The sequence below is a fragment of the Prionailurus bengalensis genome, chromosome C1 (assembly GCF_016509475.1).
Source record: "Prionailurus bengalensis isolate Pbe53 chromosome C1, Fcat_Pben_1.1_paternal_pri, whole genome shotgun sequence".
Classification (NCBI taxonomy): Eukaryota; Metazoa; Chordata; class Mammalia; order Carnivora; family Felidae; genus Prionailurus; species Prionailurus bengalensis.
The window spans coordinates 162238435-162264877 of record NC_057345.1 but is presented as its reverse complement, the minus strand read 5'-3'; the positions used below and the strand labels follow the sequence as shown (position 1 = coordinate 162264877).

Here is a 26443-nt window from a genome sequence, read left to right as displayed (position 1 = left end):
AGAAAATATGAAAAGATAGGGGCGCCTGGGTGGCGCAGTCGGTTAAGCGTCCGACTTCAGCCAGGTCACGATCTCGCGGTCGGTGAGTTCGAGCCCCGCATCAGGCTCTGGGCTGATGGCTCAGAGCCTGGAGCCTGTTTCCGATTCTGTCTCTCTCTCTCTCTCTGCCTCTCCCCCGTTCATGCTCTGTCTCTCTCTGTCCCCAAAATAAATAAATGTTGAAAAAAAAAATTTAATCAAAAAAAAAAAAAAAGAAAATATGAAAAGATAGCATCATGTCCGTGTTTGATGAAGATAAAAAAAAGGTGCTGGTAATAATCTCTATTTTTTTGTTGGAAATACTTAAATATTTCTAATAAAATGAAAACAATCAGTAAGTCTGAATGAAAAAAAATAAATGAGAAGTTAAGTCATCAGTGATGATAAATATTAAAAATCTTAAAGTGAACCATTAAAATGTAAAGAGAAAACATTCTTCCTAAAATTAATATCCATGTTAGAAATACCACTATTGGGGCGCCTGGGTGGCGCAGTCGGTTAAGTGTCCGACTTCAGCCAGGTCACGATCTCGCGGTCCGTGAGTTCGAGCCCCACGTCAGGCTCTGGGCTGATGGCTCGGAGCCTGGAGCCTGTTTCCGATTCTGTGTCTCCCTCTCTCTCTGCCCCTCCCCCGTTTATGCTCTGTCTCTCTCTGTCCCAAAAATAAATAAACGTTGAAAAAAAAAAAATGTTGAAAAAAAAATGTTGAAAAAAAAATTAAAAAAAAAAAAAAAGAAATACCACTTGATGACTGGAAGTAAAACATTTTGAAATGTAATCTTTATGACACTTTTTGCTTTTACGATTCATGTGCCTGCTTCTTTGACTAACACAGTCTGAAGAAAGAACAAGATTTTCCAAAGAACCTCTCTTGAAAAGTTAACAGGTGTCCATTTAAAAAAAGCGTCTTATGGGGCGCCTGGGTGGCTCAGTCGGTTAAGTGTCCGACTTCGGCTCAGGTCACGATCTCACGGTTTGTGAGTTCGAGCCCCGCGACGGGCTCTGTGCTGACAGCTCAGAGCCTGGAGCCTGCTTCAGATTCTGTGTCTCCTTCTCTCTCTGCCCTTCCCCCACTTGTGCTCTGTCTCTCAAAAACAAATGCTAAAAAAAAAAAAAAAAATTTAGAATGAGCAAATATCTGGGCTTGTAAATTGCCATTAAAATGTATGGTTTTTTTAAAAAAATAAAAAAAAATAAAAAAGCGTCTTATGTTTCACTCAATTTAAAAAGTGTCAGTTTAAATGGAACGGACATTTTTCTTTATTGCAGAACTTTGAGAACCTTAGTATGCTCAGGTGTCTTCTGACTCTCCAAGGGAGATTAGAGAAAGCGGCCTTTCCTGCCTTGAGTAGACCAGGAGCCACGTTTACCAAGAAGGATTTTGTAGGACTTGAGGAAAAGGATGGCTTAAACGATTCTGTTCACATTTACTAATATCAGATTGGAACGTCTTGCTTCCAAATGCCCTCACAGAACTAAACAAGTTGGGTTCTGAAGAGATAAGAATATATTAGCCCTGCATTGGTATTTGGGGCAAAGAGTTTCTCTCGGGCTCAGAACTGGTAGAGCAAGTGAGAGAAGAAAAACCAAGCAGGGCGATTTGTCACTCTAACTAGGGATCTGGAGAGACAGACTTGTTCTCTGAAAATCAAATTGAAGTGAAGCTGCGTGAAAAGGTCCTTGCAGGGTCCTTCCTGAAGAGCAGTGACTTCACCGCACCCTCTTTATTTAAAAAAAAAAATTTTTTTTAACGTTTATTTATTTTTGGGACAGAGAGAGACAGAGCATGAACGGGGGAGGGGCAGAGAGAGAGGGAGACACAGAATCGGAAACAGGCTCCAGGCTCTGAGCCATCAGCCCAGAGCCTGACGCGGGGCTCGAACTCACGGACCGCAAGATCGTGACCTGAGCTGAAGTCGGATGCTCAACCGACTGAGCCACCCAGGCGCCCCATACCCCCACCCTCTTTAAATACTGCCTTGAGTCAGCAGGGAGCCAGTGGAGACTCAGGCTGCCAACTGCTACCAAGCTGGTACCAGAAAACCCTAGGGCAGCATAATAACAGGCACAGGCTGGGAATAGTCGCGAGGCTCGAGAAACCGAACTGCCACATCATGTCCTTCCAGGTCTGACCTGGCCCCCCAAGAAGGAAAGCATTTGCAGTCAGGTTCCCACGGCATATGCTCTTGAGAAGCTCGCCAGGCACAACGTCCCATTACGTTCACTTACACACGGTTCCTCCTTTGGCATGAGACTCAAAAATGAGAACACCTGCTAACTCTCGTTTCACCTAGAAGAAAAAGAGAAAGAATTGGGAAAGGCCAGATTGGGGGGCGGGGTGGGACTTGTTCTCCTGAGCAGTGCTGAATGTACCCTTCTGTTCACACAGCCATTTCCCACTTCGCTAGCTTCTAGTCTCGTCTAGAACCACTTTCACCAAATTTGCCACTAGATTCACTTATTTTTGGGAGAGCATAAGCAGGGGAGGGGCAGAGAGAGGGGGACAGAGGATCCAAAGCAGGCTCTGCACTGATAGGCTGACAGCTTGATGCGGGGCTCAAACACATCAACCGTGAGATCATGACCTAAGCTGAAGTCGGACGCTCAACTGACTGAGCCACCCAGGTGCCCCTACCACTAGATTCGTAAGGCTCTGACAAAAGCTATCTTATAAGCTAATTCATTCAAAACAGTCTCCTCAGAAACCATTTAAAACGTGGCTTCACATGTATGAACTAGCTAATTTCTCTGCCAGTCTTCCATCTTGGGTGAGAATATCATCGGACCCTGCTGCTATGAGAGGCTCTTCCTTGCATCACACATACTACATCACCACACACACACTGGAAAATTCAAATGAAACTTCAATGTGCAGGCAGATTTATATTCCTACATAGCTAATTGTTTTAAAATCCTAAATTATGGTTGCAAATCTTGGCTCTAATTCCCTAAGAACAAAGTGACCTCAGAATTTCCCCCAGTGCCTGGGTACCTGGGGTGTGAGCTAGAAGAGGAGACTCCCCATAGTCCTTTCAATTCCACCACGCCGAGCAAGTCACAGCAGGGGCGTGCTGGGGACCTGGAGTGCAGGCAGGGAAAAGGAGTCTCCCCTCACTTCTGTCTACGGCATGAGCTCATGATACCTACAAGGTGCAGGGGCACCCCAGCTGAGGCGCCCAGGCACTAGACCTATCCCCACCTCCCACGGACAGAGTGAGGATGACAAGGGCAGTGGTATGTGGGAAGGGTGGCTGGGCTAGACTACACCCCTGAATGCCCTATGTGGGTAGGTGAGCAAGCTTCTGGACCCACAGTAGTGCAGCAGGAGAAGGATGGGAAGGCAGCTCCATCTGAGTTGAAGGGGGAGGGGTTTGGAGCCCTTCTGCTTGGGGCTGTGGCAAGTGCCTCATTGCTCTCAGCAGAGACCTGACCTCTGCCCCCAGAGAAAGGACCACAGACATTGCTACCATGCATGTGGTAGCATAATGCCAGCAAGTAAGCTGGGAATGATAGGCAAATTAGGTATGTAGATATTGCTGAGGGGCCTCAGAATATGATCTGTGAATATTGAAACAACTTCTATTTACTATTATTATTGAATTATTAACATATAGGAGACTTGTGCTACCTGGAAAACACATTCCTCTATTTCTTCTATAGGAGGATGTATTTCTGTCCCTATTCAGAGCCAAATTTCTGTCCACTGCCTTCCTAAATAACTTCATCACGTAAAAGCTCAGAGTCAGACATAGCCATTGGGCCATTTTTCACTAATGGGCCCTGCTACTGTGTCCTAACATATCTGAGGCAATGTTTCCTTGAACCTTCTGCTTCCTTCTCCATAGGGCAGCAAACCTGGGCAACGCCAGCCCTGTGGGCCAAGACAGGCCATCTTGATTTTTCTCCTTCCTCTATATTTCATGGAAGGGTCTCAGAGTTCCCCTTAAGGTCTGGATCTCTTGTCAAAGTGTACAGATTCCAAGATTCAGGTTTTGAAGAATGAAGTACATTTTCCAGTCTTACTCACTCGCTCATACTGCTTCAGGGTTTAGGGCACATGAACAACTACTAACAACATGGTAACACTTGATCCCATTTGGGGACTATTCTTGAGTGTAACTTCCTTTATGTCTCATGAGAAAGAGTAGGCATGATTTATGAAGAACTCAGGCATTCCTTCACCACCACCCCCATGCCAAAATACACTCCTTCATTGCTAACAGTGCATTCAACAGCTCCCCCTCCCGAGCATGCTCAACAAGGAGACGACCTACTGTTGTAGAAAGATGGGATAAGGCCTTAATGTGAATGAGCTCTTCATAGATAATCTCTAGGTCATCCACAGTCCTCTGGCCAGGTCTACAAAGAAAAAAGTAAGAAGAAAACAAAGAAAAAAAAGTCATCACAAAAGCTTGAGATATAGAAATGGATTCAGTAATGTGTTTAGGGATTTCCTAGGAGAAATCTCTATGAAAAGACTTTGACAGAAGAAAAGATCCTGCCATTAGAACCCCTAAAGGGATTTTTGAATTGAATGTGTTCCTTGATGGAAGAATGTGCATAGTCCTCTTCCCTTCCAATCTGAGGGAGGAACATCTCCACTCACATTGTAGTTGGCTAACTTATCTCTCACTCTGTAGATGATTGCTCTAAAAAATTGCTTGTCATTACCATCAGAATCAGTAACTGCAAAACTTGTCTTTTAACGCAACTAGGAACGATTGATTTCATTAGCTGGATGACTGATCCAAATTCCTTGGGATCCTGTGTGATGTCTTAGCCTAACAGAATAATGCTGCTGTTACTATTGTTTCAGATGATGTAATATGTTTCTAGACAGGACTCAAATAGAGGATTAATGTAGACTCAACATTTTCTTACTTATCCCTGAAGAAGTGAGGGCATGAGATGAGCAGAAAGCAAACAGCAGTGTCTAGGATTAGTACTAAAGGGAAAGAAGGAAGGTACACACTCTCATTTCCCCAAATCTGTTCCATGGATGACAGCTCTTTCGTGAGATGTCAATCAGTGTATGGGTTTTTTTTCTAGAAATTATTTTTTTTATTTAAATTGGTTTAAACTAGTATCCAACAGCCTGCCTTTGAGGATAGAATATGGAAGTGTTATGGACTTTTTGGCATGGGAGGACTGAGTGGATTCCTAACCATCTTTAATGTGTGTGACTATTCTGGAATCACTAGTAGTGTTCAATTACACACCAATGATAATCAATATGATTGATCAGTAATTTGGGTGTTCTATTGCTCCCTGCAATATAAGGAACCCTGGCTAATGTGTTTTTGAAACTTCAAAACAAACAAAGGGGTGATCAAATCTCAAAGAGCTATGTGGAAGGACAGGCAGCATTTACTTTCCGCTAACTGTTGCAATCATGTATGTTACCTATTCTGTAACCATCAGTCTGTTTTCTGTATTTTGTCCTGAAATTCCAACAATTTATGACATTACTCAATGTTACTGTATGTTAAACATTTAAACCTTAATGAGCTACTGATGGTATTTCATCCTTAATTGCATTACATTTAAAAAAGTGTTCCTTGGTCGGATAAATTTGGGTGTGTTGGAGTACTGAACACAGCACTGGATTCTGAGTATGCGGATCAAGTTTTAACCTCAGTGCAACCACTCAGCAGCTATGCGGCATCAGTCTCAGTCTCATCTGCAAACTGAGGACGATACCTTCCTGAGAGAGACGTGAGAGCCAAGGAAGTAGCGAATGTGAAGGTGTTTGCATATTTAAGTGGGAAAAAAATAGCAAAGTGATTTTCAAAGCTCAAACCCTTGTTTAAGAAGTTTTAAACAGGGGCACCTGGGTGGCTCAGTCAGTTAAGTGTCTGACTTCAGCTCAGGTCATGATCTCACGGTTGGTGGGTTCGAGCTCTGCATTGGGCTCTCAGCTGACAGCTCAGAGCCTGGAGCCTGCTTTGGATTCTGTGTCTCCTTCTCTCTCTTTCCCTCCCCCACTCACGCTCTGTCTCTCTCTCTCTCTCAAAAATGACCATTAAAAAAATTTAAAAAAATAAGGTAAACAAACAGATAAAGTATATATACTATCACAGATAAAGTATAACATGTGGGACAGCAAATTACATCTAAAACTAAGTCATTGGATAAGCAGTTTGAGCAATCAAAACTGAATTGTGAATATCCTGAAATAGTTGATTGGGTTAAATAATTTTGCTGCCATATTATATATCATGTAGGGAGTTGATCGAGTGGGACTAACTGGAGGAAGAAAGCTCTATACATACCTTGCACATTACCTTCTCAAGGGCAGCTTTGATGCGAACAAAAGAATATGGTATCTTTCTCTTGTAGCATCAACAGAGGATGTTTCCTAATCCTGACTATTCAAAGGGACATGTACTAAATCCGTGACCCAGGGGGATGCCAGCCAGCTTTACCTCCTGTGAAGGATCACCACTGAAGGACACAGCTGTACACCAATCCAGTGCTTCAGGGCAGATCTCAGACAGTATGGGACCCAAAGATACCAAAGAAAAAACTATGGCCATGGGGGCTCTAAAGGAGCCAGCCCTTCTTAGTAAGGGGCCTAATATACTACTTGACTTAGACATGGGGATTTTGAAACTGGGACCCTTGGAGATTTAAAAGTCAATTGAATCACCCCAGCTGATCTACCACGATAGAGGCAGCTAATGTGAAAGTCTCAGGTAGGCATAATAGGATTATGGCTCTTCAGCATGAGGAGCGGCCCTGCTGTTCTTGCTACTTGACATCAGCTGCAAATAGCATGGACCCTCCTAGAAGCTTGGCTAAAAGGGAAAACAGTTGCCAAGTCTCATTCTCACCTCCATGGGGAGGAAGAAAACTCAGCTGGGAAAAGAAAAGGTTAGAATTTATCTCTAAAATCTTGACAGATTCAAAGTTGGAAATCCATTCATTGTGGAAATCCAAATCAATGTGAAATCCATTCTGATCAACTCTTATGGCATTAGAATCTATAAATCCTATTATATTAAAACTGATTGTGTATGCCAACTATACTTTGATAAAAAATAAAATGAAGGGGCTCCTGGGCTCAGTCGTTTGAGCGTCTGACTCTTGACTTTGGGTCACGTCATGATCCCAGGGTTGTGGGATCGAGCCCTATGTCTTAGGATTCTTTCTCTCCCTCCACCCCTCTCTCCCATTCATGTTCTCTAAGATGAAAAAAAAAATGAAAATGATTATATTTCATCCAAGAGTTAAAACATATAATGAAGAGCTGTCCAGTCCTCAATGCAGCATATTGCAAATTTGACGCAGTGGTTCAAGGTTGCCCTGTGAGTCACGCTAGGTCGTCTTAGGACCTACATCAGAGTGTGGGAGAGGAGAAGTGAAGACAGTGACTCTGAAGAATTTCTGAAATCTCTTCACCGCCCTGCTGTCCCACACAACTGAGCACTGCCTGGAACTCCACTTACCCCTTCCCCTCCCAGCCACTTACCACCCCCCGTTCCCCCCCCCCCCCCCCAATTATTTCCCAGTGTCTTCTCTGGTCTGTTATTCTTTTGTTTACTGCCATTAGCTCTGTGCTCAGTGTGTTCTACCTTCTCTACCTTCTCTCCCTGGGGAAAAAGACAAAAAACCCCACCTTTCATCTATGTAATGCTGACACCTAAATCTTTATCTCCAAACAGACTTCGTTCCTGAGCTCCCAGAGTTTTCTGGCCACCTCCATCTCCTCCTAGATAAGCCATACGCACTACAAGTGCTCCCTCATCATCACACAAGGATCTGTGAAGCCAGATCTCAATCTCCCACATCTTCCAGACACATTCATCTCCCCTCTCTTCACACCTTACCTCATGGCTCTGCTCTCTGCTCCAGCCATACCAGACATCTCTGTATCCCTCCAAAATGCTAGGCTTTCTTGTGTCTCCAAGACTTTCCACATGCTCTTTTCTTTGCTATATCTTTTTCTGCTGCAAGCCCAACTCAGATGTCATCTCTCCCAGCTAAAATTGGTTGTTCAACCCTTATTCTTCCATGGCACATGGTCCTGCTGCTGTGGTGATTACAACATACTGTGAAGAATGCTCTTTGTTTAAATATCCATAACTCTAGTCTGCTCTTCTCAAGAGAAGCAGCATCTGGTAGTGCAAAGGGCACTGGATTGGAAGCAGAAACTGGACTGGAGATCTAAATCAGGAACTTCCTAGGTACGTGATTGGTGTAATGCCTTGTTTCTGCATCTGTAAAATGGGAATAATTAATAGGATTGTCATAAAGATCACAGGAGTTAATATATGCAAAGTATTGATATATTGGAAATAGAGCACAAGTGCAGGATGGCATTATCACCAGGGTGGATGTTCAATATGAATGAAGACACACGTTCCTACAATTCATGCTGAACTGAGGGTCTACCCAAGGGAGAAGGCAGCAGTATTATGGACCAGTTCTTGTTCTGTGCCCAAGGGAAATGGGGGCTTATGCTCTGCCATCCTTCCTATCAAAGGTCAAGTAAGATGACGTGCCCATGGCACAACTCACTTTTGATATGGCACACGTTTGTGTCATGGCAAATAGTTCATCAATAATGAAGGAAGGAGATAGGGTGAAAATATTGAACCTCATCTCTTACTCCAAATCCCATAAAATGATAGAAAAGACATATTTTCTATAGGATTATAGATTTTATTCATCCAGCTGTGAGAAAGAAATTACCACGTTAGACCAGCTGAAGTCACTCAGTAGAACTAAATCAAGATCAGTGGCAGCTTGGACAGAGGTGACCACCCAAGACCAAGTAGCACCTGTGGGGCTCAGCCCTTTTATGGCCTTATTTTTATTTACCATGCTAACGATCTGATTGGAAAGGTATTTTATAAAATTTTTAAATGTTTGTTCATTTTTGAGAGAGAATGAGAGAGAGCATGGGCAGGAGAGAGGGAGACAAAATCCCAAGCAGGCTCCGCACCAGCAGCGCAAAGCCTGATGCAGGTCCTGAACCCACAAACTGTGAGATCATGACCTGAGCCGAAGTCGGACGCTCAACCGACTGAGCCACCAGGCACCCCTGGAAAGGTATTTTAAAATCCAAAACAGCACTGAAAACAAACAAGCATCACCATCACCACAAACCACATAATAGTACTATGGGCAGACAGAGTTTTAGGAATTCTTGGGTGACAGAGAACAGATAGGGATAAAACGTGTGAGAAATGACTGGAAGTGGCCACAGCTCAATATTCACAGAAAACCACCACAGAAGGAAGACAGCAGATGCGATAAGGGCAGGACAGGGTCAGAGTGGTTCATCAAAAGACTGCTTCTTTCGGGTCAGTGGCCTCTTTTCCCAGGCCCCACAGTGAGCAGTGGGCAGTGGCAGAGTTTACTGCCAGGCTAAACCTTGAGACCTGCTCTCTAAAACATGCCCGGGGAGAAGCCCGAGAGAGAAGCCCTGGGCCCTCCTGCTGGACACAGAGGAGGAAAAGGAGTAGCAGCTCTCCCAGGAGCAAAATACCCAGAAAGGCCCCATTCCTGGGAAATCCTCCTTAGTTTGGCAACTAGTGGGAGGAAGAGGGGTGGCTTCGGCTTGCCTGCTCCCCCACGTGCCTCTCACAAAGCAAAGCCTGCCAGGAAACATGGCCTCCGCTGCCTTCAGGGGCAGCTCTGATGGGGATGCAGACCACACCTACACAGAAATCCATGCGGTGGCTTATTCTACCCCCTGGTCCCCCATTCAGCAAAAGCCACTCCGGAGAAGTGAACACTTCCCTGGGGACTTGCTGGGTGCTGTGGAGAAACCCATGGCAGCTGTTTGAAACAGGATGGAACAAAGCTTAAAAACAGTTTAGTCTCCGAGTCCTAAATAGCATTCAAAATGAAAGGAAAAAAAAGAAAAGAAAGCTACAATCCTGTGGTCTAAAGCGGTCAATGTAATCACGGGGCAAGCCACAGTTATTTGGCAATCCACCCAGGTAGCAGTGAACTTTTTGGTTCTGTTTACAGCCAATGTTTTAATGAGGTGAGAGAAGCTAGGACTGCAAGGTGTGAGGGGACTTACTCTAAAAAATGAGTATATTCACAGTCAACAAAGCAATAAAAGCATTTGTGAGAGGTTTGCCACAAGCAAACTCACTGATGTTTCAGGGGGCCTTGACTTGTCGCTAGGACTGAAAGTTGAGGGAAGTCCCAGGGAGAAGGTCAGATGGAGCACGGGCGGCCAGCCTATGCCCACGAAGGTGGATCACAATCCGAGCCCCTCTCCTACCCCAGGTGGATCTTCCGGATTGTGGCAGCGATGACGGAAAGGCAGCCCAGCCTCTCCCAAGGCCGCCAGCTCGGAGCTGCTGTGCCATCTAGTGTCTCAGAGAAGATTCCCCTCTCTACTCAATCTTGATCTGCAGCTTTCCCCAACCCCCCCGCCAAAGGGCACCTGATAACAACTAAAAGTAAGCCTTCCCCACCACAATCACTGAACAAAGTCACATTTTAAAAGCGGGTTTCTCATGGCAAACAGTGGCATTAAGCACCTCTCAGGCTTTGGTCTTTACGGGGGTGACAGGGAAAAAATGGAGAAGAGGTCCTGCAAATCAGACCCCAGCCTGTTCAAACAGTAATGAAAGGGTCCCAAGGACTGAAGGCAATTTGGCTTTCAAGAGTCAAGGGAACACTGTGCCCCAAGCGGGAGGAGGGAACCCCATGCACCTTCACAGAGTAACCTATGAGGCTGGGGAAGTGAATTGACTCTCTGGCTGCTCTGAGTGGCAGCCGGTGAATGTACCTGGTCTTTACTTGTCCTTCTCCAGATGTCACAGGGAGAGATATTAGGCATCCCTGCTTCTTTACAAATCTGCGTGGTGCCACATTGATGTGGATTTGTCGGATCCTGCTGTGGAAAGGCCTAGTTTCTGCAGGGGATGCATTCTGGCAGCAATGTCTAGTTACAGACAAGATAATAAACGGGGATGGATGGAGAAGCAGTTTATACATTAAAGGATGGGAGGGCTCAGGTGATATTGGAAGCTGCTGGTAAATACAGTTTTATCAAGGAATTTATCAAGGTCAGAGACTGAGCTCCTCAGTTATTGGAACGTGGATAAAATGAGGGATTCGTCCAGACACCAAGCAGCACGTGGGCATGGCCAGTGGTAAAATATGCAGGTGAGAGAATAAATAAGCCATTCTTCTAGACCTGTCGTCTAGTAGACCTATTCTCTGGTGCATGGGAAAAATACCCAGAAAAGTCAATGTTATAAATATCTAGTAAGCCATGGTCATGCTTCAAAATAAAGGAAATGCTTTATTATTTTTTTTCTGAGGGGTGGGGGTACGAATGCTTTATTTTTCTTGCAACACTCCACCTCATCCCACCTCACTGTCCTGCTTATAAGTCATTTCTCAAACGTGGTCATTTTCCAACACCCTTAAGATTGTGAGAGCTCACCTCTTTCTGCTTCCCTTAAAGGAAGTTTGGTTTTATTTCCCACCCTCTTGTGTAATAAACCAACAAAACGTGTTTCTCTTCTTTACCTCCCAGGATCCTTGCTTCTTAAGAGTTACATCTTCCATGTTAGAGACATTCCAGGAACCTGGTGACTGGACATTTGCAGCGTCCTGTCCAGATCTCTCTGCTCACTTCTCTGCCACACCACCACCCCTTCGCCTTATCTTTAACCCAGAAAAGAACATTTTAGGTTTATCAGATGCAATTAGGCATTTTTTTAGTTCTGATAGCAAAGCCTGTACATCTCTATGTACATTCTTTCCTTTATTTGTGAGGTTAGAAATGAACATTGTCCACCATTGCACTAAAGGGCAGATGCTTTATGAATATTTGTGAGAAATGAAGTCACCCTCATCAGGACATGGGTAAGGAGCCATAATTAAGGCCCCTGAGTGCTACGTGTTTTTAGGACAAAGTAATTTAAGGTTTTTCATGTTTAGAAATTGAATATGCCCAACATACTTCCAGCAAAAGTGGTTACTATGGGGACACACTAGAAGTTTAATATTAAACCTGTTAAAAGGTGCAAGTACAAATATTTTCCTGCAAAACATCTAAGCAGCAAGTTGAGAAAACAACACATTTAGATGGCATCAGAGAGTATAGCTACCTGCCTTCGTGTATGATGCATATAGATAATCAGATAGAAAATGCAAACAGTTTTTGAGGAGGTGCTATGTATACGCATTATTACTTTTTCCTTGCAAAAATTCATTCTTAATTTTTTTCTTTTTGCAAAAATTAATTCTTAATCAGGGACAGATGGACTACCTATATTTCTTTGGATTTCACTTCTTATTTAATAAACACCCCAGAGAGGGTGAAGTTGCAACCTAATAGAGAAGATTGAATATTCTCCATGAAAAAAAAATGGAATGAAATTGGCTTTGGAGTAAGCAGACATGGACTCGGATCCTGGGTCAGCCACACATACTTCCGTGTGATGTCAAGGAAAGCACTTGACATCTACTAAACTCAATTTCTTCAAATGTAAATCGTGGATAATAACATAAGTCCTACTCATTCCATAGAGTGGTTTTGAGGTTCAAGGACATGATGTATATAAGGTCACTATGTAAACTACACAGTGTGATTCATACATTAATTATTAAGTTTTGTTCGTAATTCTGGCCAGTGGGTTGATGTGAATATTTTTCTAAGTAGATGACAACGCTTGTACTCCACTCAGGTCCATGAGGTCGGAATTGAGTAAGATGAGATTAGTCTGTCATAATTATTATATATTTTTAAGATTATTTATTTATTTTGATGGAGAGAGACAGAGAGAGAGAGAGCACGCACAAGCAGGGGAGGGGCAGAGAGAAGGAGAGATAGAATCGGAAGCAGTCTCTGCGCGGTCAGTGCAGAGCCCGATGCGGGGTTCGAACTCACAAACTGTGACATCATGACTGAGCCAAGATCAAGAGTCGGATGCTTAACCGACTGAGCCACCCAGGTGCCCCTGTAATTATTATTTTTAAATCAAATACCCATGACGTCTTTCCTCACCAACGCTCTAAGAATAAACCCAGCAGGCCATTTTGAATCCTGTTTGGCTTGGGAAAGGTGATAGGCCACAGTAAAGAATACAGACTCCAGAGTCAGACAGACCTGCACCGGATCCTGAGTCCAACACTTGTGGGATAAACACAGGCAGGTGATTTAACCTATGCCTGTTTCCTAATCCATAAGATGGGGATGGTATTAATAACTACCTCACAGTTCTGTTGCAAGAACTGAATGAGATAATTGTTGAGCATAGTGCCTAGCATAGGTAAGCTCAATAAATGTTGGCTGTGATTAAATATAATCGTATTTGTTTTTCCCTTTACAATCTCCTTGTGAAGCTGGGAGAGGGCAAGCCGGTATTACTAAACTCACTTTATAGTTTAAGAGATATGTCATCTGGAGATGTTAGGTTCTTATTAGTGATTTGGTAAGATGAGAATCCAAGGTTCTGGAGCCCAGTCTTGCTTTCACTTTATTTGGCAGTTTCTTGGGTCAAATGCATGTATCTCAAATGCTGTCATTAAATTCCCAAAAAATAATTAATTTTAACCTCACAGAACTCAATATCTTGCATTGTGTCTTTAGTCTCAGCATTCTCTACAGACAGCAGAGAAACCTGCCAATTGCAAAGCGGACCATCCACACCTCTCTTTAATGTTCTTCAATGGTGCCCCAAATGTCTATAAAATAATAGCCAGTGCATACAGAGTGCATAGCTGACCCCCCTCAATTAGACCTGGGCCTACCTCCCCAGCCACATTTACTAGCACTCTTGGTCTGGGCATTCATTCACTCTGAAACAGCTTATTGTTCCCTGCTGGAACTTTCCTGACATCTTTCTGGCCCCAATCCCACCTCTGCACTCCTGTCAGGCTGTTTTCTTTCTTTGTTCTGGCAAGAAGAACACTAAAATATTATTTTTGCTGCTGTTATGAAAGGGCTTGAGAATGAATTTAAACATCCAACAAGGACTAACTGAATGTATTAGAGACATTCAGAGGATAGCCTATTATACACCTCTTAAAAATCCCATCCTTGAAGAACATTTAAGATTAAGAGAAAAAACCCACAATATATGGCCCTTTGTAGCAACGTGGATGGAACTGGAGAGTATTATGCTAAGTGAAATAAGCCATACAGAGAAAGACAGATACCATATGTTTTCACTCTTATGTGGATCCTGAGAAACTTAACAGGAACCCATGGGGGAGGGGAAGGAAAAAAAATAAAGAGAGGTTAGAGTGGGAGAGAGCCAAAGCATAAGAGACTCTTAAAAACTGAGAACAAACTGAGGGTTGATGGGGGGTGGGAGGGAGGGGAGGGTGGGTGATAGGCATTGAAGAGGGCATCTTTTGGGATGAGCACTGGGTGTTGTATGGAAACTAATTTGACAATAAATTTCATATATTGAAAAAAACCCCACAATATATTACTAAGTGTAAAAAGTTAGGAATTTAAAAATAATAAGAAGGACAGGCACCAAAATGTTAACAATTATCTCTGGGAGATGTAATTGCAGGTGTTATTTATTTTTCTTTAACTCTTTTCAGTAGTTCCCAAATTTTCTACAATGAACATATTGACTTTAACAATAAAAAGTCAGTAAAATCTTATAATGAACCCTACACTGTAAATGGGCAGCTGTATCCATCTTCTTCTCTCCCAAATCTGAATCTCAATGGCAGTGATCCAATGGCTGGCTTCATGTAAGCATGAGGGATAAGTAGTAAATTGTCTTTAGAGAGGAGAGGCAATAAACCCAAACCTAAGAAATGGACCTCTTAATGCAATCATTTCTTCTGGTAAATTCTATAAGCTTTCATTTAGGGCACAGCAATCTTTCCAGAAAAAAAACAAACAAACAAAAACAACAACAACAAACCAAAAACAAAAAAAAACAAAAACAAAAAAAAACAAAAAAGGCAAAGTTTTGTCATGCAGTGAAAGAAAAGATTCACAGTAAATTTCTTATTTCATAGAGATTAGGATCTTTAAGTCATGTTTCTCTCTTTTTTTTTTCATATTTCTCTTTTCATCTGATTTGCATTTGAGGATGAATTTCATAACTTTGAACATTTCTTAGCACATCCCAACAGAAATCAAAACCCTAGGAACCACTGACTTTAGGCTTGCTAATCTGGGTTCCCTTGAGTAAACAACTTTCCCTATATTTATCAGGATTTCAAATTTCACACCCTCAAAAACAGCTTGGACAGAATAAGACCCTATTAAAAGAGGCTCTACTAATTTAGAAAGAAATACATAGCCTCTCATATGCCCTCTAGAGCAAATGTGTGGAACAGCAGGTGGGAGCTATCTTAATGCAGCCAACTAACACCCCCACTCCCACCTGGCATTTTCTCCTATCATTTGATCATATGAATTGTTTCCTTTTAAACTTATGCCCCATAGCATATGTTAGAAAATATTAGTTTATCATATGAAATAAATGAACTCAAGTTTCTGGCTTATTGGGAAGATTCCAGAATCTGCCAAGATTTCTTTTTGTTGATTCTCTTTCCCTTAGCTATATATATTTTACATGTTTATATATTATTATTTATACATATAATATTTATATTATATTATATTATATTATATTATATATGTATATATATGTATTATATATATGTATTTATATATTATATATATGTAAATATATATGTAAGTATATATATATATTTTTTTCCTTCTGGTCAAGCCAACTAACCTATCTCTTTCTGAACTACTTAAGCTTCTAGGCTTTAAGGGAATTCCCGAATTGCAGATCTACCTAGAACTAGATTTGGCAAATGGCATCTACTTCATTTCCCTCCCACTTCTAAGCTGGTTTCTGATGGACTATGCTAAACAGCGGGACATCATGTCTCACTTTTCTTGGAAGAAGAGGTTGAGAGGCATGTACAGCAAGAACCTTCTTTGTCTCTTTTTATCCAGCTAGCTGCAAGTTTATAACATTCTGCTTATCTGGTCACTCCACATCTTTTTGCCCATGGCCCCCTATCCAAAATATCTGCTCAAAGGTAAGCAGAAGGAACATTTCTATTGGCAAGGATCTCCACTGTATCTACTCGCTGTTGGGTAACCTCTTGCTTTTAGACTTATAAACAAAGCAAAATCAAAACAATTAGCTCCAAGAGCTCATTTTAGGTTTGATGGCTCTGTCTGTGAGCTGCAACAACAGCACCATCAACTTTCATTGTTCTATAGCACTTGCCCCCAGTGCCATCCAGGTTTGCACCTGTGAAACCAGGATGGGCATTGTGAGTCACTCTGCCTGCCACCACATAAAAAGCTAATTTCACATTCGGGATGTATGTTTTTTTTTCAATACCAATAGCAACAAGAGTATGCCAAAAAATTTCCCCTGAAGCTCTATTCTGTTTTTTAAACTACAGAACATTCTTTCATAGTTTGACAGTTAAAATGCTGCAGTTAATGTAATAAACAGAGAATTTTTCTAAGTAGCCTGTCAAAACAAGTGACACTTTTTTTTTTTTTGCTAGCGAGTCTCAGATTCAGAACAATGGGAAGTACCTTTCAAAGCAACATCTTCATTATACAATCAAATTCTCAAAGTAATCTTCTCATCAAAGAATATTGTGTTATTTCTTTCCCAGTAATTATCAGAGTTCTGCAGCCTCTCTGGCAGTGGTGACTATTATAAAATGCAGCTGTGCTGAGTTGAAAAATTGGGGGGTCCTGCCCTGGTCGACATGGAGCCAATGCATCTCATGCCTCCACATTTCCTAATGACTTGGCTGTCTGGGCAGTAAAGTGTCAACATTTCCAGGACCTTTACACATGCCCTCAGGTTTCTAGGAGCAAAGTGCTCAGGGGTCTCTTTAAGGACAGCAGTGATACTGGTACTGGAAATTCTTGATCACCTAAGCATATTTTCTTTCCACTTAAATAAATTAGATGCTACAAAGGTTATTATCAGACTCCCTCCACCCCAAAAAAGGTGTATGTGTGTGTATGTGTGTGTGAGTGTGCGTGTGTGTGCATGTGCATAGGTTTGAAAGTCTGTCTCAAAAAAATTAGATTCCTTCTTTTTCACTTTCTCATCTCTTGGGAGCTGTCATTCCAATAGAAAGAAAATCTAAGAGTATTGAGTCAGAAGAACTACCAGTTCGATTCCAATTTTGTAGTTTGATAAAACCTGGAAAGGAAAGAAAATCCCAAAGGAACTCAAAATGATATGTCTTGGAATACTAGTATAACCTGTATGTTCTAGTGATAGACTGGAAAAATCCAACCTTTGGAATATAGTTTTCTCTGAAGAATCTTTGGGCTGCCAAGGATCATGCAATTCAGTGCTGTATGGAAGAAAAAAAGCACAAGCACAGGCTCTCTTTCTAAGGGTGACTCAAGAAACCAGCTCTCAGGGTCTTGTGAGGGTGAATCAAGACAATAGCATGAATGTTTCTAGCACACAATAGGCACTCAATAAGTGTGTTTGTTGCACCAGATCCTAATTTGAGAGTGCCTCACCTCCTGGATTATAAATTCTCCAAAGGCAGGAACCATTTTATTATTATTATTTTTTAAAGAAAACCTCTTGGTACATGCTCAAAAATCTTTGTGAATCAAATGGCATTTCTGCTTCCCTTAAAGCAACTAAGAGCTGCAGGAACATTAGCTGCCAGCAGACATTCATTTGTTCATTCATTCACTCAGCAAAAGTTTATTGGTGGTCTATTTAGTGGAATGCACAGAGCTAGGAATATGGCCTTTTCTAACTTCTATGCCAGATTAAATCCCCCCTCTCCATATTATACTCTATTAATGTACACTACATTTTCCTTTGTAGCCTGTACTGCAGCTATGACAAAATGATTCCTTGCCTAACTATTTAAGGTCTGTCTCTTGGACTACGCAGAAAGCTCCAGGAAGGAGGTGCAACCCTCTTGTTCGATGTTTTAGCCTTAGCAACTAGCATAGTATCTAGGACAAAATAGGTGTTTATCAAATATTGGTGAAGTGAACAAATAAATGAAAAAAGAAATGGGATATGTCTTTGCCTTTCAGAAACTCAGTTTAAAGCAATGTTTCTCAATAGGAGCATTATTTTCAGGACAGCTCCTTATTTTGTAGGGTCCTAGGTATTGTTGGGTGTATTTGGCAACCCTTGGTCCTAACCACTGCCCAGTGAATGGCAGAAGTGTGCCCCCACATGTACTGAGGCAACCAAAACATCCTCCCACACTTGCAAATGCCCCACTGATTCAGAACCACTTCTGATTCTGATTCTGTCCCACTTCTGATTCAGAACCACTGTATGGCTTTAACTTGAATGAAAGAGGCAAGAAGAGCAAGAAGGGGATGGATCTAGGAAATGATGAGAAAGTAAAAATGATGGACAATGGGACATAGGTGTGTGGGGAAGGGAGAGAGGAAGTGGACTCACATGAAAGAAAGCACAGTTTGGAACGGTGTTCATTTGAGTTCTCCATGCCTTGATGATTGCCTTGTGTCCCCTTAGCCACCCACCCCTGTGATGTTTCAGGACAGACAGAGCATAAATCAGCTGGGCAAGGTTCTTGGATACTACCCATAATTAGGTCAGTGAAGTTCTGGCTTTTCTGTTTGATAGTTTGGATTTTCCCATACAATTTTTGTTTGAAGAAAGGGTTTTGAGGATAAAGGACCAGAACCTAACCAGTGTTCTAGAGTTAAACATGGTGGTGCTAACTAGGATAAGGGCAGGCCTATGAAACACATGGAGGTGGACATTAAGACCCAAGAGAAAGTCCTGACAAAGGAGACATCGCATGACAACAAGTGAAATATGTTGAAGAAAGGAAACAGAGAAGCACTAAGAAGTACTATAAGTTGGCATGAGGGGCAGATATTGAGGAAGTTGGCCTAAGGGGCATGGCACTTTTGGAAAGTGCCCCGTGGACATACAAGACATGTGAAGTTTAATGCACTTGTTGAGACCCATGAATAAATGGAGGTTGGCCATGCCTGTGACTCAGAATCGACATCCACAGCTGCTGGCACTGGCCACAGGGTGGAGGGCCGTTTCATTCCCAGAAGAAAATCATAAGCCTGTGCATGGTGGCCTTAACACCAAGTGCCAAGTCATGCCTTATTAAAAAGGTTTCCCCAAGATTGGGACTGTGGCATATGCTTCTTTATATGTCTCACAGCAACTGGGAGAGTTCTCTAAGTACAACAGGGGCTCAGTACATTCTTCTTGAATCCATCTGATTAAACACTTCAGAATCCTCCAGTTTAGCTGATAGGTTGTTACTGAAGGTGAGGTGGGTTTCAGTTGAGATGGAAGGGAGAGAGCATCTTACTAGTGGGAGGAGGTCTTGAAGCACTAATGCAGCAGTGGTATTCTCTTAGGAACGTGCCTTTAAGCTAACAAGCAGAAGGTTCAAAATGGTGTGAAAGGATGTGTTGAATGAATGAACAAACAAAGGCACAGGCATGATGTCTATGGTTCTGATGACCTCCGCCCTATTGCATTAGAAAGACAGGGGCTGTCACATTCTGGCATGGAAACAGAGCAGTTTCTGTTGGTCATTGCCCAAAGGTTTTTTTTTAATGTTTATTTATTTTTGAGAGAGACAGAGACAAAGTGTGAGAGGGGGAGGGGCAGAGAGAAAGGGAGACAGAATCCAGAACAGGCTCCAGGCTCTGAGCTGTCAGCACAGAGCCCGACACGGGGCTCGCACCCACAAACCGCGGGATCACGACCTGAGCTGAAGTCGGACACTTAACCAACTGAGCCACCCAGGAGCCCCCTAAAGGTTTTTTAATATGTGGACTTAGTTTTGACATCCTGAACCAACCACTAAAATTCTGTACAGTTTTAACTCATGCAAAAGGGAAATGGATTTATCTGGCTCAAAAGTAAAATAGAAAAGAGACAAACACTGCTGTGTCCCACCTCCAGAGCCTCCCCTTTGGCCCTGAGTGCAGGCCAGGACCTGGGAAATCAGCCTGCTTCCCTGTGGCCCAGGTGAGCGTCGTGCTTCCGCATGCCCCTGGCCCCAGGGGACTGGCACAGGGTGCGCACTGCGCTCTTACTCACGGTTTGCGGAGGGTCATCCTCATGTGGGCGTCCGGGCCCATCTGCGACAGCAGCAGCATGGTGTCCTGCAGCTCCTCATCACACTCCTTCTTCTCCTCCTCAGTAGGCAAAGGGGCATCCTCGTGCTCGTCATCCAGAAATCGATAAAATAAATATTTGTCTTGGAAATGGTGTTCCTGGTCCACTACGTGAAACATGAAGGCAAGGATCAGCTGTTGTCCCTCTGCCTCACAGCCCCGTTTATCAGAAGCAAATGGCTGGTGTTGGGCAAGAGAGCCAAGTGGCAGCAAAGCGGTGAGACTCCTCAGCCCTCTGACCCCGCCTCGCCCAGGGCCGTGCAGCTGGAAGACATGACTTCCCAACTGCGGTCATGCAGGCTCTCTCTGACCCACCCGCCACTGGCTGGCCCCACCACGTTCTTATGAGAACCTGCCAGCTTTTCTGAGATGAGCACTCTGACCAGCAAAAATTGCCTTGGTGACATCTTCTGGCATGTGGGACATGTGTCCCAAACAGGAAAATAACCAACTGCCAGATCATGCTCTATAATGGTTTTCGAGCACAGACTTAAAACAATCTTACTCTATAGGGATCAGGATTCGTATTTTTCTTTCCATATGTACTGTTTGTTAACATGTCTGCACTTTAAAAAAAAGTTTAGAGGGGCGCCTGGGTGGCTCAGTCGGTTAAGCAGCCGACTTCGGCTCAGGTCATGATCTCGCGGTCCGTGAGTTCGAGCCCCACGTCGGGCTCTGTGCTGACAGCTCAGAGCCTGGAGCCTGTTTCGGATTCTGTGTCTCCCTCTCTCTCTGACCCTCCCCCGTTCATGCTCTGTCTCTCTCTGTCTCAAAAATAAAAACAAACGCTAAAAAAAAATTTTTTTTAAATAAAAAAAAGTTTAGAATAAAATTAATTGTTTGAACAAAACTGACGAAACCGAGCTTCTAGGTCATATAACCCTAGAAGTAACTTAGGGTAATTTCCATCCAGTTCTGATTTTAAAAGTTTTGTTTTCCCCTTGTTCCTTTTAAAGAAAAAGACTTAGATCTTGGTAGGACAGTCAGTGAACTTGGCTCAGGATCTCTCATTTCTATGTCTTAGAGACGCAGACCCTCAGGATCCATCCCAAACCTGCTGAGTCAGAATCTGCATTTTAACAAGAGTCCCAGATGGCTTGAATGCACATTAAAGTCTGAGAAACACAGGTGAAGCCATCATTAGATTCTCAGGCCTTGGTAAATTAAATGAACGATTTTAATGGTTTGTCAGTTTGGAAAAGTGGTCGTTAAAGCAAATGGCATGAGCAGATCAACCACAGTCACACTCCAGTCCTGAACAGCTACCCTGCCCCACAATAGCCCCTGCGGGTGTCAGGGGCTACAACAGTCGAGCACATTCCTGATTTTAAATATGGTCATCCCGTGTGGATACAAATTGGCTCTCCCAGATAACGCCATTGTTAAAAGGCAGCTTCTGAATTCATTACTTCCTTTGCCTGCCACCAGCCCCGCTGCACATCGCATTGCTCTTCATTCTGCCCCTGCATCAGGATTGCTATGCTCAGAGTATAATCACACTACCAATGAACCGTGAATGCAAACTAATAAACATAATTGGAACTGATGCACTCGGGTCGCAATTTCATTTTCCCTTCATACATTCTCCCATGTTAGGGGGGCACGATGGCGGAACATAGCAATCAATAGCATCCGCTCGCCGCACTCGTATTGCTAAATGAAGATGCCGGCTCTCTAGGCCCCTAAAGGGACCATAATTCCTTTTTGGCCCATTTGGGAGCGCAGCAACAACTTACCCAGGGAAAGGGTTTTCCAGGGCCTAGGGCTCATCTTACCGTGGTTGAGCACGCCGTCTTCTACCAGCACTTGCCACATGCCAACAGCCTGAGTTCGGGAGTGGACACAGGGAGTCTGCTGCAGCATCCAGTCCACCAGCTCGGTTCCCACACAGCATTGCCTAAGGAGAGGGGAACACAAAGGATGGGAAGGCACGCCCTCGCGGAGGAAGGCTGGGAGATGGCTTCTGAAAGACCTTCCCGAAACGCTTGTGCTCCTCCACCATAAGACGTCTCACTGCAAACAAAGCACGGCATGGCGTGGCCTCAGGTTCTCAAACTTTTGTACAAACCAACAAAACCACTCAGCTCATGAGGGAACCTTCCAAGCAATGAAAGAGCATTACACACTGCAGCACCAGGGGGTACCGAAGGGCCACTAGATGGGGAGTGTTATCTAGCAAGCTAAGCCCGGGGCCAGGAACTCTCTTGTCTCGCTGGTCCCGGAAAATCTCAGTGCAAAACGAGGGCAAAGTGACATCTGACTTCCTTCACCCGAGCCTGTGAGGAACGAGTTAATGTTTGTGAGGCACTTGGAGGTGCTCCACGAAAGGCGGTGTATAAGTGCAAAATTATATAGCACTTTATATTTTCAAGTAATACTACTGATCTTCCCCAGAGGGGTGTTGGGAGAAACAAGCAATTAGCGATGCAAATCTCTCTGAAAAAAGTCCTATGTAATGAGCATCAGCACTTCTGCAGAGCTTGTCATCTGAGGAGCTCCACATGCTTTCTGCGTAGTCACACATTCACCCCTAAGTTGCCCCTCTGTGGTAAGTTCGTCAGGATGGGTGAACTGCGTGCATTAGTTAGGAAACATATAATTAGGAAATACTGAGACCTTCAGTGGGGTGAGGGAGAAGGGCAGGTGTTTGTGGCATGATGGTTCAGAGGAGGAAATGGAATCTTGAAGCCCTAGGAATGAATCCCAAGGGCCAACACAGGAAGTCACAGAGCAGCTGGGGTCTTTGCTACTGGTGGCCTCCCATCCCAGGCTAAGGATGGCACCATCTCTGGGGGGTTGAGCTCAGGAGCTCCTCTCTATTTTAAACTGGGAGTTTCCTGGTGCTGTGCCACTTTAGGAAGAGGCTTAGCCTGGCAGGAGTCATTAGATACAGCACTGTGTCTGCTAGACATTAGCTGTGTGAGTCTGGCCATGTCGTTTAAACTCACTGGTTTTCAGTTTTCTCATCTATCAAAAAACGAGGACGAAAAGATGGCCCCTAATGTTCTAGGAACTCTGAAATCTGTCTAAGCTCCTGGGATGCCCTGATTCAGGTCCAATCCTAGAACATTTCGCAAGCAAGATGTACTGAGGAGGCCGTCGGATTTCCAGGGCTACTCTGAAAACAGTCTACACCCACAAAAAGAGCTTCAATGAGCAAAGGGGGCACCTAGTTACTATTCATTCTGAACACAGGAACTGTCAAAACATGGCTCTTCTAATTTCAGAATTTATCAACGGGAAAAGTGTCATAAAAGTATAAACTAATCGATTCCATGTGGCTTTTAATTCAACGATTCTCTTTACTAAGAGGAACTCTGAGATGATCTCAGAGCACCTGGGTCCTTGCTCAGGGTATGAGAATCCTGCAGTCAGCATACAGAACAAAGACCCACAGCTGTGCCACTTGCAGCTGATAGAATCACTGAGTTTCCTCTCCATTAAAGATCTCTAGCCACTTTAGAATCGACAGCAGACCTTAGCATGGTGATGACTTGGGGGGATACCGTGTCTGGGGAGACTGCAGCCATGATATAAGCAGGTGGGCAGGAGGAGAGAGATGGAACTAGAAAGTACAAGATGTGGGGCAAGGAACTTAAACTGGGGTGCAGAAAAGAGAAATCATGCCTTTGGCTTCCAAATGAGTCCATGGGTTATTACCAACAGATCATTAATTTGTGTCATAGGGTGTGGAATACACACGACACCTGTATTTCAGGGATTGAAAATGTTAGTATGATGGAGCAAGAAAGAGTTTATGGCTTCTGACTTCTAGTTTCCATTTTGTCATAAAGATGACATATTTTAACGGAATTTCCCTAATGCAAGTCCACACTTGGAAAAGCATAGTCACATCTTAAGTCAGGGGAAAAAATAACAAAGACTTAAAAAGAAAAAGGTCCTTTAGCCATATGAGATTTTGAGATTCACTTGAGGAGTTAAAGTGCTTTAACTCTCTCCGGGAATATGTAACACATGATTTTTGTTATATTTTTTTAAAGTTTGGGGGTACCTGGGTGGCTCAGTCGGCTAAGCATCCGACTCGGGCTCAGGTCATGATCTCACGGTCTGTGAGTTCGAGCCCCGCGTCGGGCTCTGTGCTGACAGCTCAGAGCCTGGAGCCTGCTTCTGATTCTGTGTCTCCCTCTCTCTCTGCCCCTCCCCCACTCGTGTTCTGTCTGTCTTTCTCTCTCAAAAATAAATAAACATTAAAGAAAAATAAAGTTTATTTATTTATTTTGAGGAAGAGAGAGAGACAGAGAGAGAGAGAGAGAATATTGTGCTGTCAGCACAGAGCCTGCTTGGGATATTCTCTCTGTCTCTCTCTGTCTCTGTCTCTCTCTCTCTCTCTTTGCCCCTCCCCTACTTGTGGGCATGCATGCTCTCTCTTTCTCAAAATAAATAAGTAAACTTTAAAAAAGGGCTGGATGAATAGTTTGTCTTAAGAAATGGAATGTGTCTTCGTGATAAGACTAAAGTGTTTCTCAAATCCCATCTCATTTCCAAAATTCTCTTCAAGACGAGGTCAATTAATGTAACAAATATCCTGTCAGTTTTAGTCTTATAAACATGTTCATGACAAGCACAAGTGGAAGAGTGTTTGTTTTCGAGGAGTGCAGAAAAAGTGATCCAAAGAGGAGGAATTTGCCTGTTTTGCCATCTCTGTCCTTGGGAAACAGACTGGATCTTGAGGCACATGTACTCAAAGGTTTCCTATACGGTGAATGAGGTCTAATTTTACAGGTTCTATCATAGTTGACAGTCATAGAAATACATTTATCCTTCATGCTAACTTTAAAATTTGTATCCTGGCTTTCACTGTGTCTTATGAATTTGGTTCATGTGAATCGAATGGGTTTTGACTCACGCCAAGTCTGATGGGTTCTGAGGTCATGTCTAGACTAAATGGGAGAGTTGAGTGACTGCTAAAAAAGGGCTATGAGGGTAAACCACGGGTGCAAGGAGAAAAGTGAAAGCTTGTGTGCCATGCATAGGCCATTCCAGTTCCTAAACCCATGGTGAAGTGAAAAAAAATCAAAAGCTAAAAGATCAGACATGAATCCTCAGTTGACCCACCAGTGTTCAGTCATCCCAGAAGATTCAACTACATAATTCCTTAACTCTAGTGACAGCTATAATGACTCCTTATTCTAAATAATTATAGACGTGATAGAGTTGTATACTCACTATACGCACACTAGGATGAAATCCTACAGTAGAACGTAAACTCCGTAAAGAACATTGTATATTTTATTCACTCCTGTATCCTTGGGGCTTAGAACACAATAGCATCTGGTGCCCAGTAGGTATTTAATACATTTGTGGAACGAATGAATGGTAGAATGAATGAAAAGATCACTGAACTTGGAAATCAACCAAGGTTGGTTGGCTTAAGCCCTGGCTCTGCCACTCACTAGACTTGTGACTTGGACAAGGAAAACTATTTACTCTCTCTGAGCCTCACTTTTATCATCTGAAAAATGGCCTAACACCTACCTAGCAGGGCTGTGGTGAGGATGAAATAGGATAACAGGGAAAATGGCCTGGTGGAGGGCTTCAAGCAGAAATAAATGCTAAGTAAATGTTAGTTTAATCTCATCTAAATCTAATAGTTCCCCTAAAAAAACACTAGCGAACAGAAATGGAAAAGTTTTCTTCTCTTTGTTTATCACAATTAAACCAATGTCCAAGCAAATTAGTTTAGGAGTAACTGCTGGGAATATTAAGGATAATTAAAGCTAAGAAGGGATCTAAGACAAACTTAGATCTTCCAAAACCTGGAGGATTATAAAACATGCTACCCATAGATGGAAAACAAGAAAACACAAGTTTGTTCCAATGTCACTAAACATGAATCTGAGGGAGGCCACAGCCTTTAGAATTATTGCACATACCTGTATGTCTTTAGGTGGTATTTTCTATCTCTTATCATGTGAGGTGCTCGAGAGAGAATGGCATTTCGTAAAATTTTTCCAGCCCTGAGGATCTTCTCTGAAGGAACCTACATTTTAATCAGGTGAAAGGAGGGAAAGAGGAAGAGGGAGAATTTATAGAAGGAAAACAAACCAGATGAATACTTAAATCACTTTCTGACTCTGGCTTGAAAAATACAACACATTCACATATTTACATTGTTCACTTGTATGACATGTCCCTTTTATTTGAGAACTGATACACACTGAATAGTCGTTATGTCTAGAAAATGCACCCGAGGTCTCCTGATGTGATGCTCTGACATACTGGCCGCCTCCAGTGGTTACCTAAGAAGTTGGCTCTGAAGGTTCATCAACC

The 26443-nt window shown here is 43.0% G+C and overlaps 1 protein-coding gene across 6 annotated transcripts in view; it reads right to left on the bottom strand.

Annotated features, from left to right (window-relative positions):
- The window catches only part of RAPGEF4 (Rap guanine nucleotide exchange factor 4), a 290524-nt gene that overhangs the window by 64548 nt on the left and 199533 nt on the right, over window positions 1-26443 (bottom strand). For all 6 annotated transcript variants that reach the window (XM_043577056.1, XM_043577057.1, XM_043577058.1 and 3 more), the window contains 5 exons: window positions 26047-26153; window positions 21928-22049; window positions 20076-20259; window positions 4314-4398; window positions 2269-2329 (listed from right to left, as the gene is read on the bottom strand). In XM_043577056.1, coding sequence (XP_043432991.1) covers window positions 2269-2329; window positions 4314-4398; window positions 20076-20259; window positions 21928-22049; window positions 26047-26153 — 559 coding nt within the window. The remainder of the gene's footprint in view (window positions 1-2268; window positions 2330-4313; window positions 4399-20075; window positions 20260-21927; window positions 22050-26046; window positions 26154-26443) is intronic.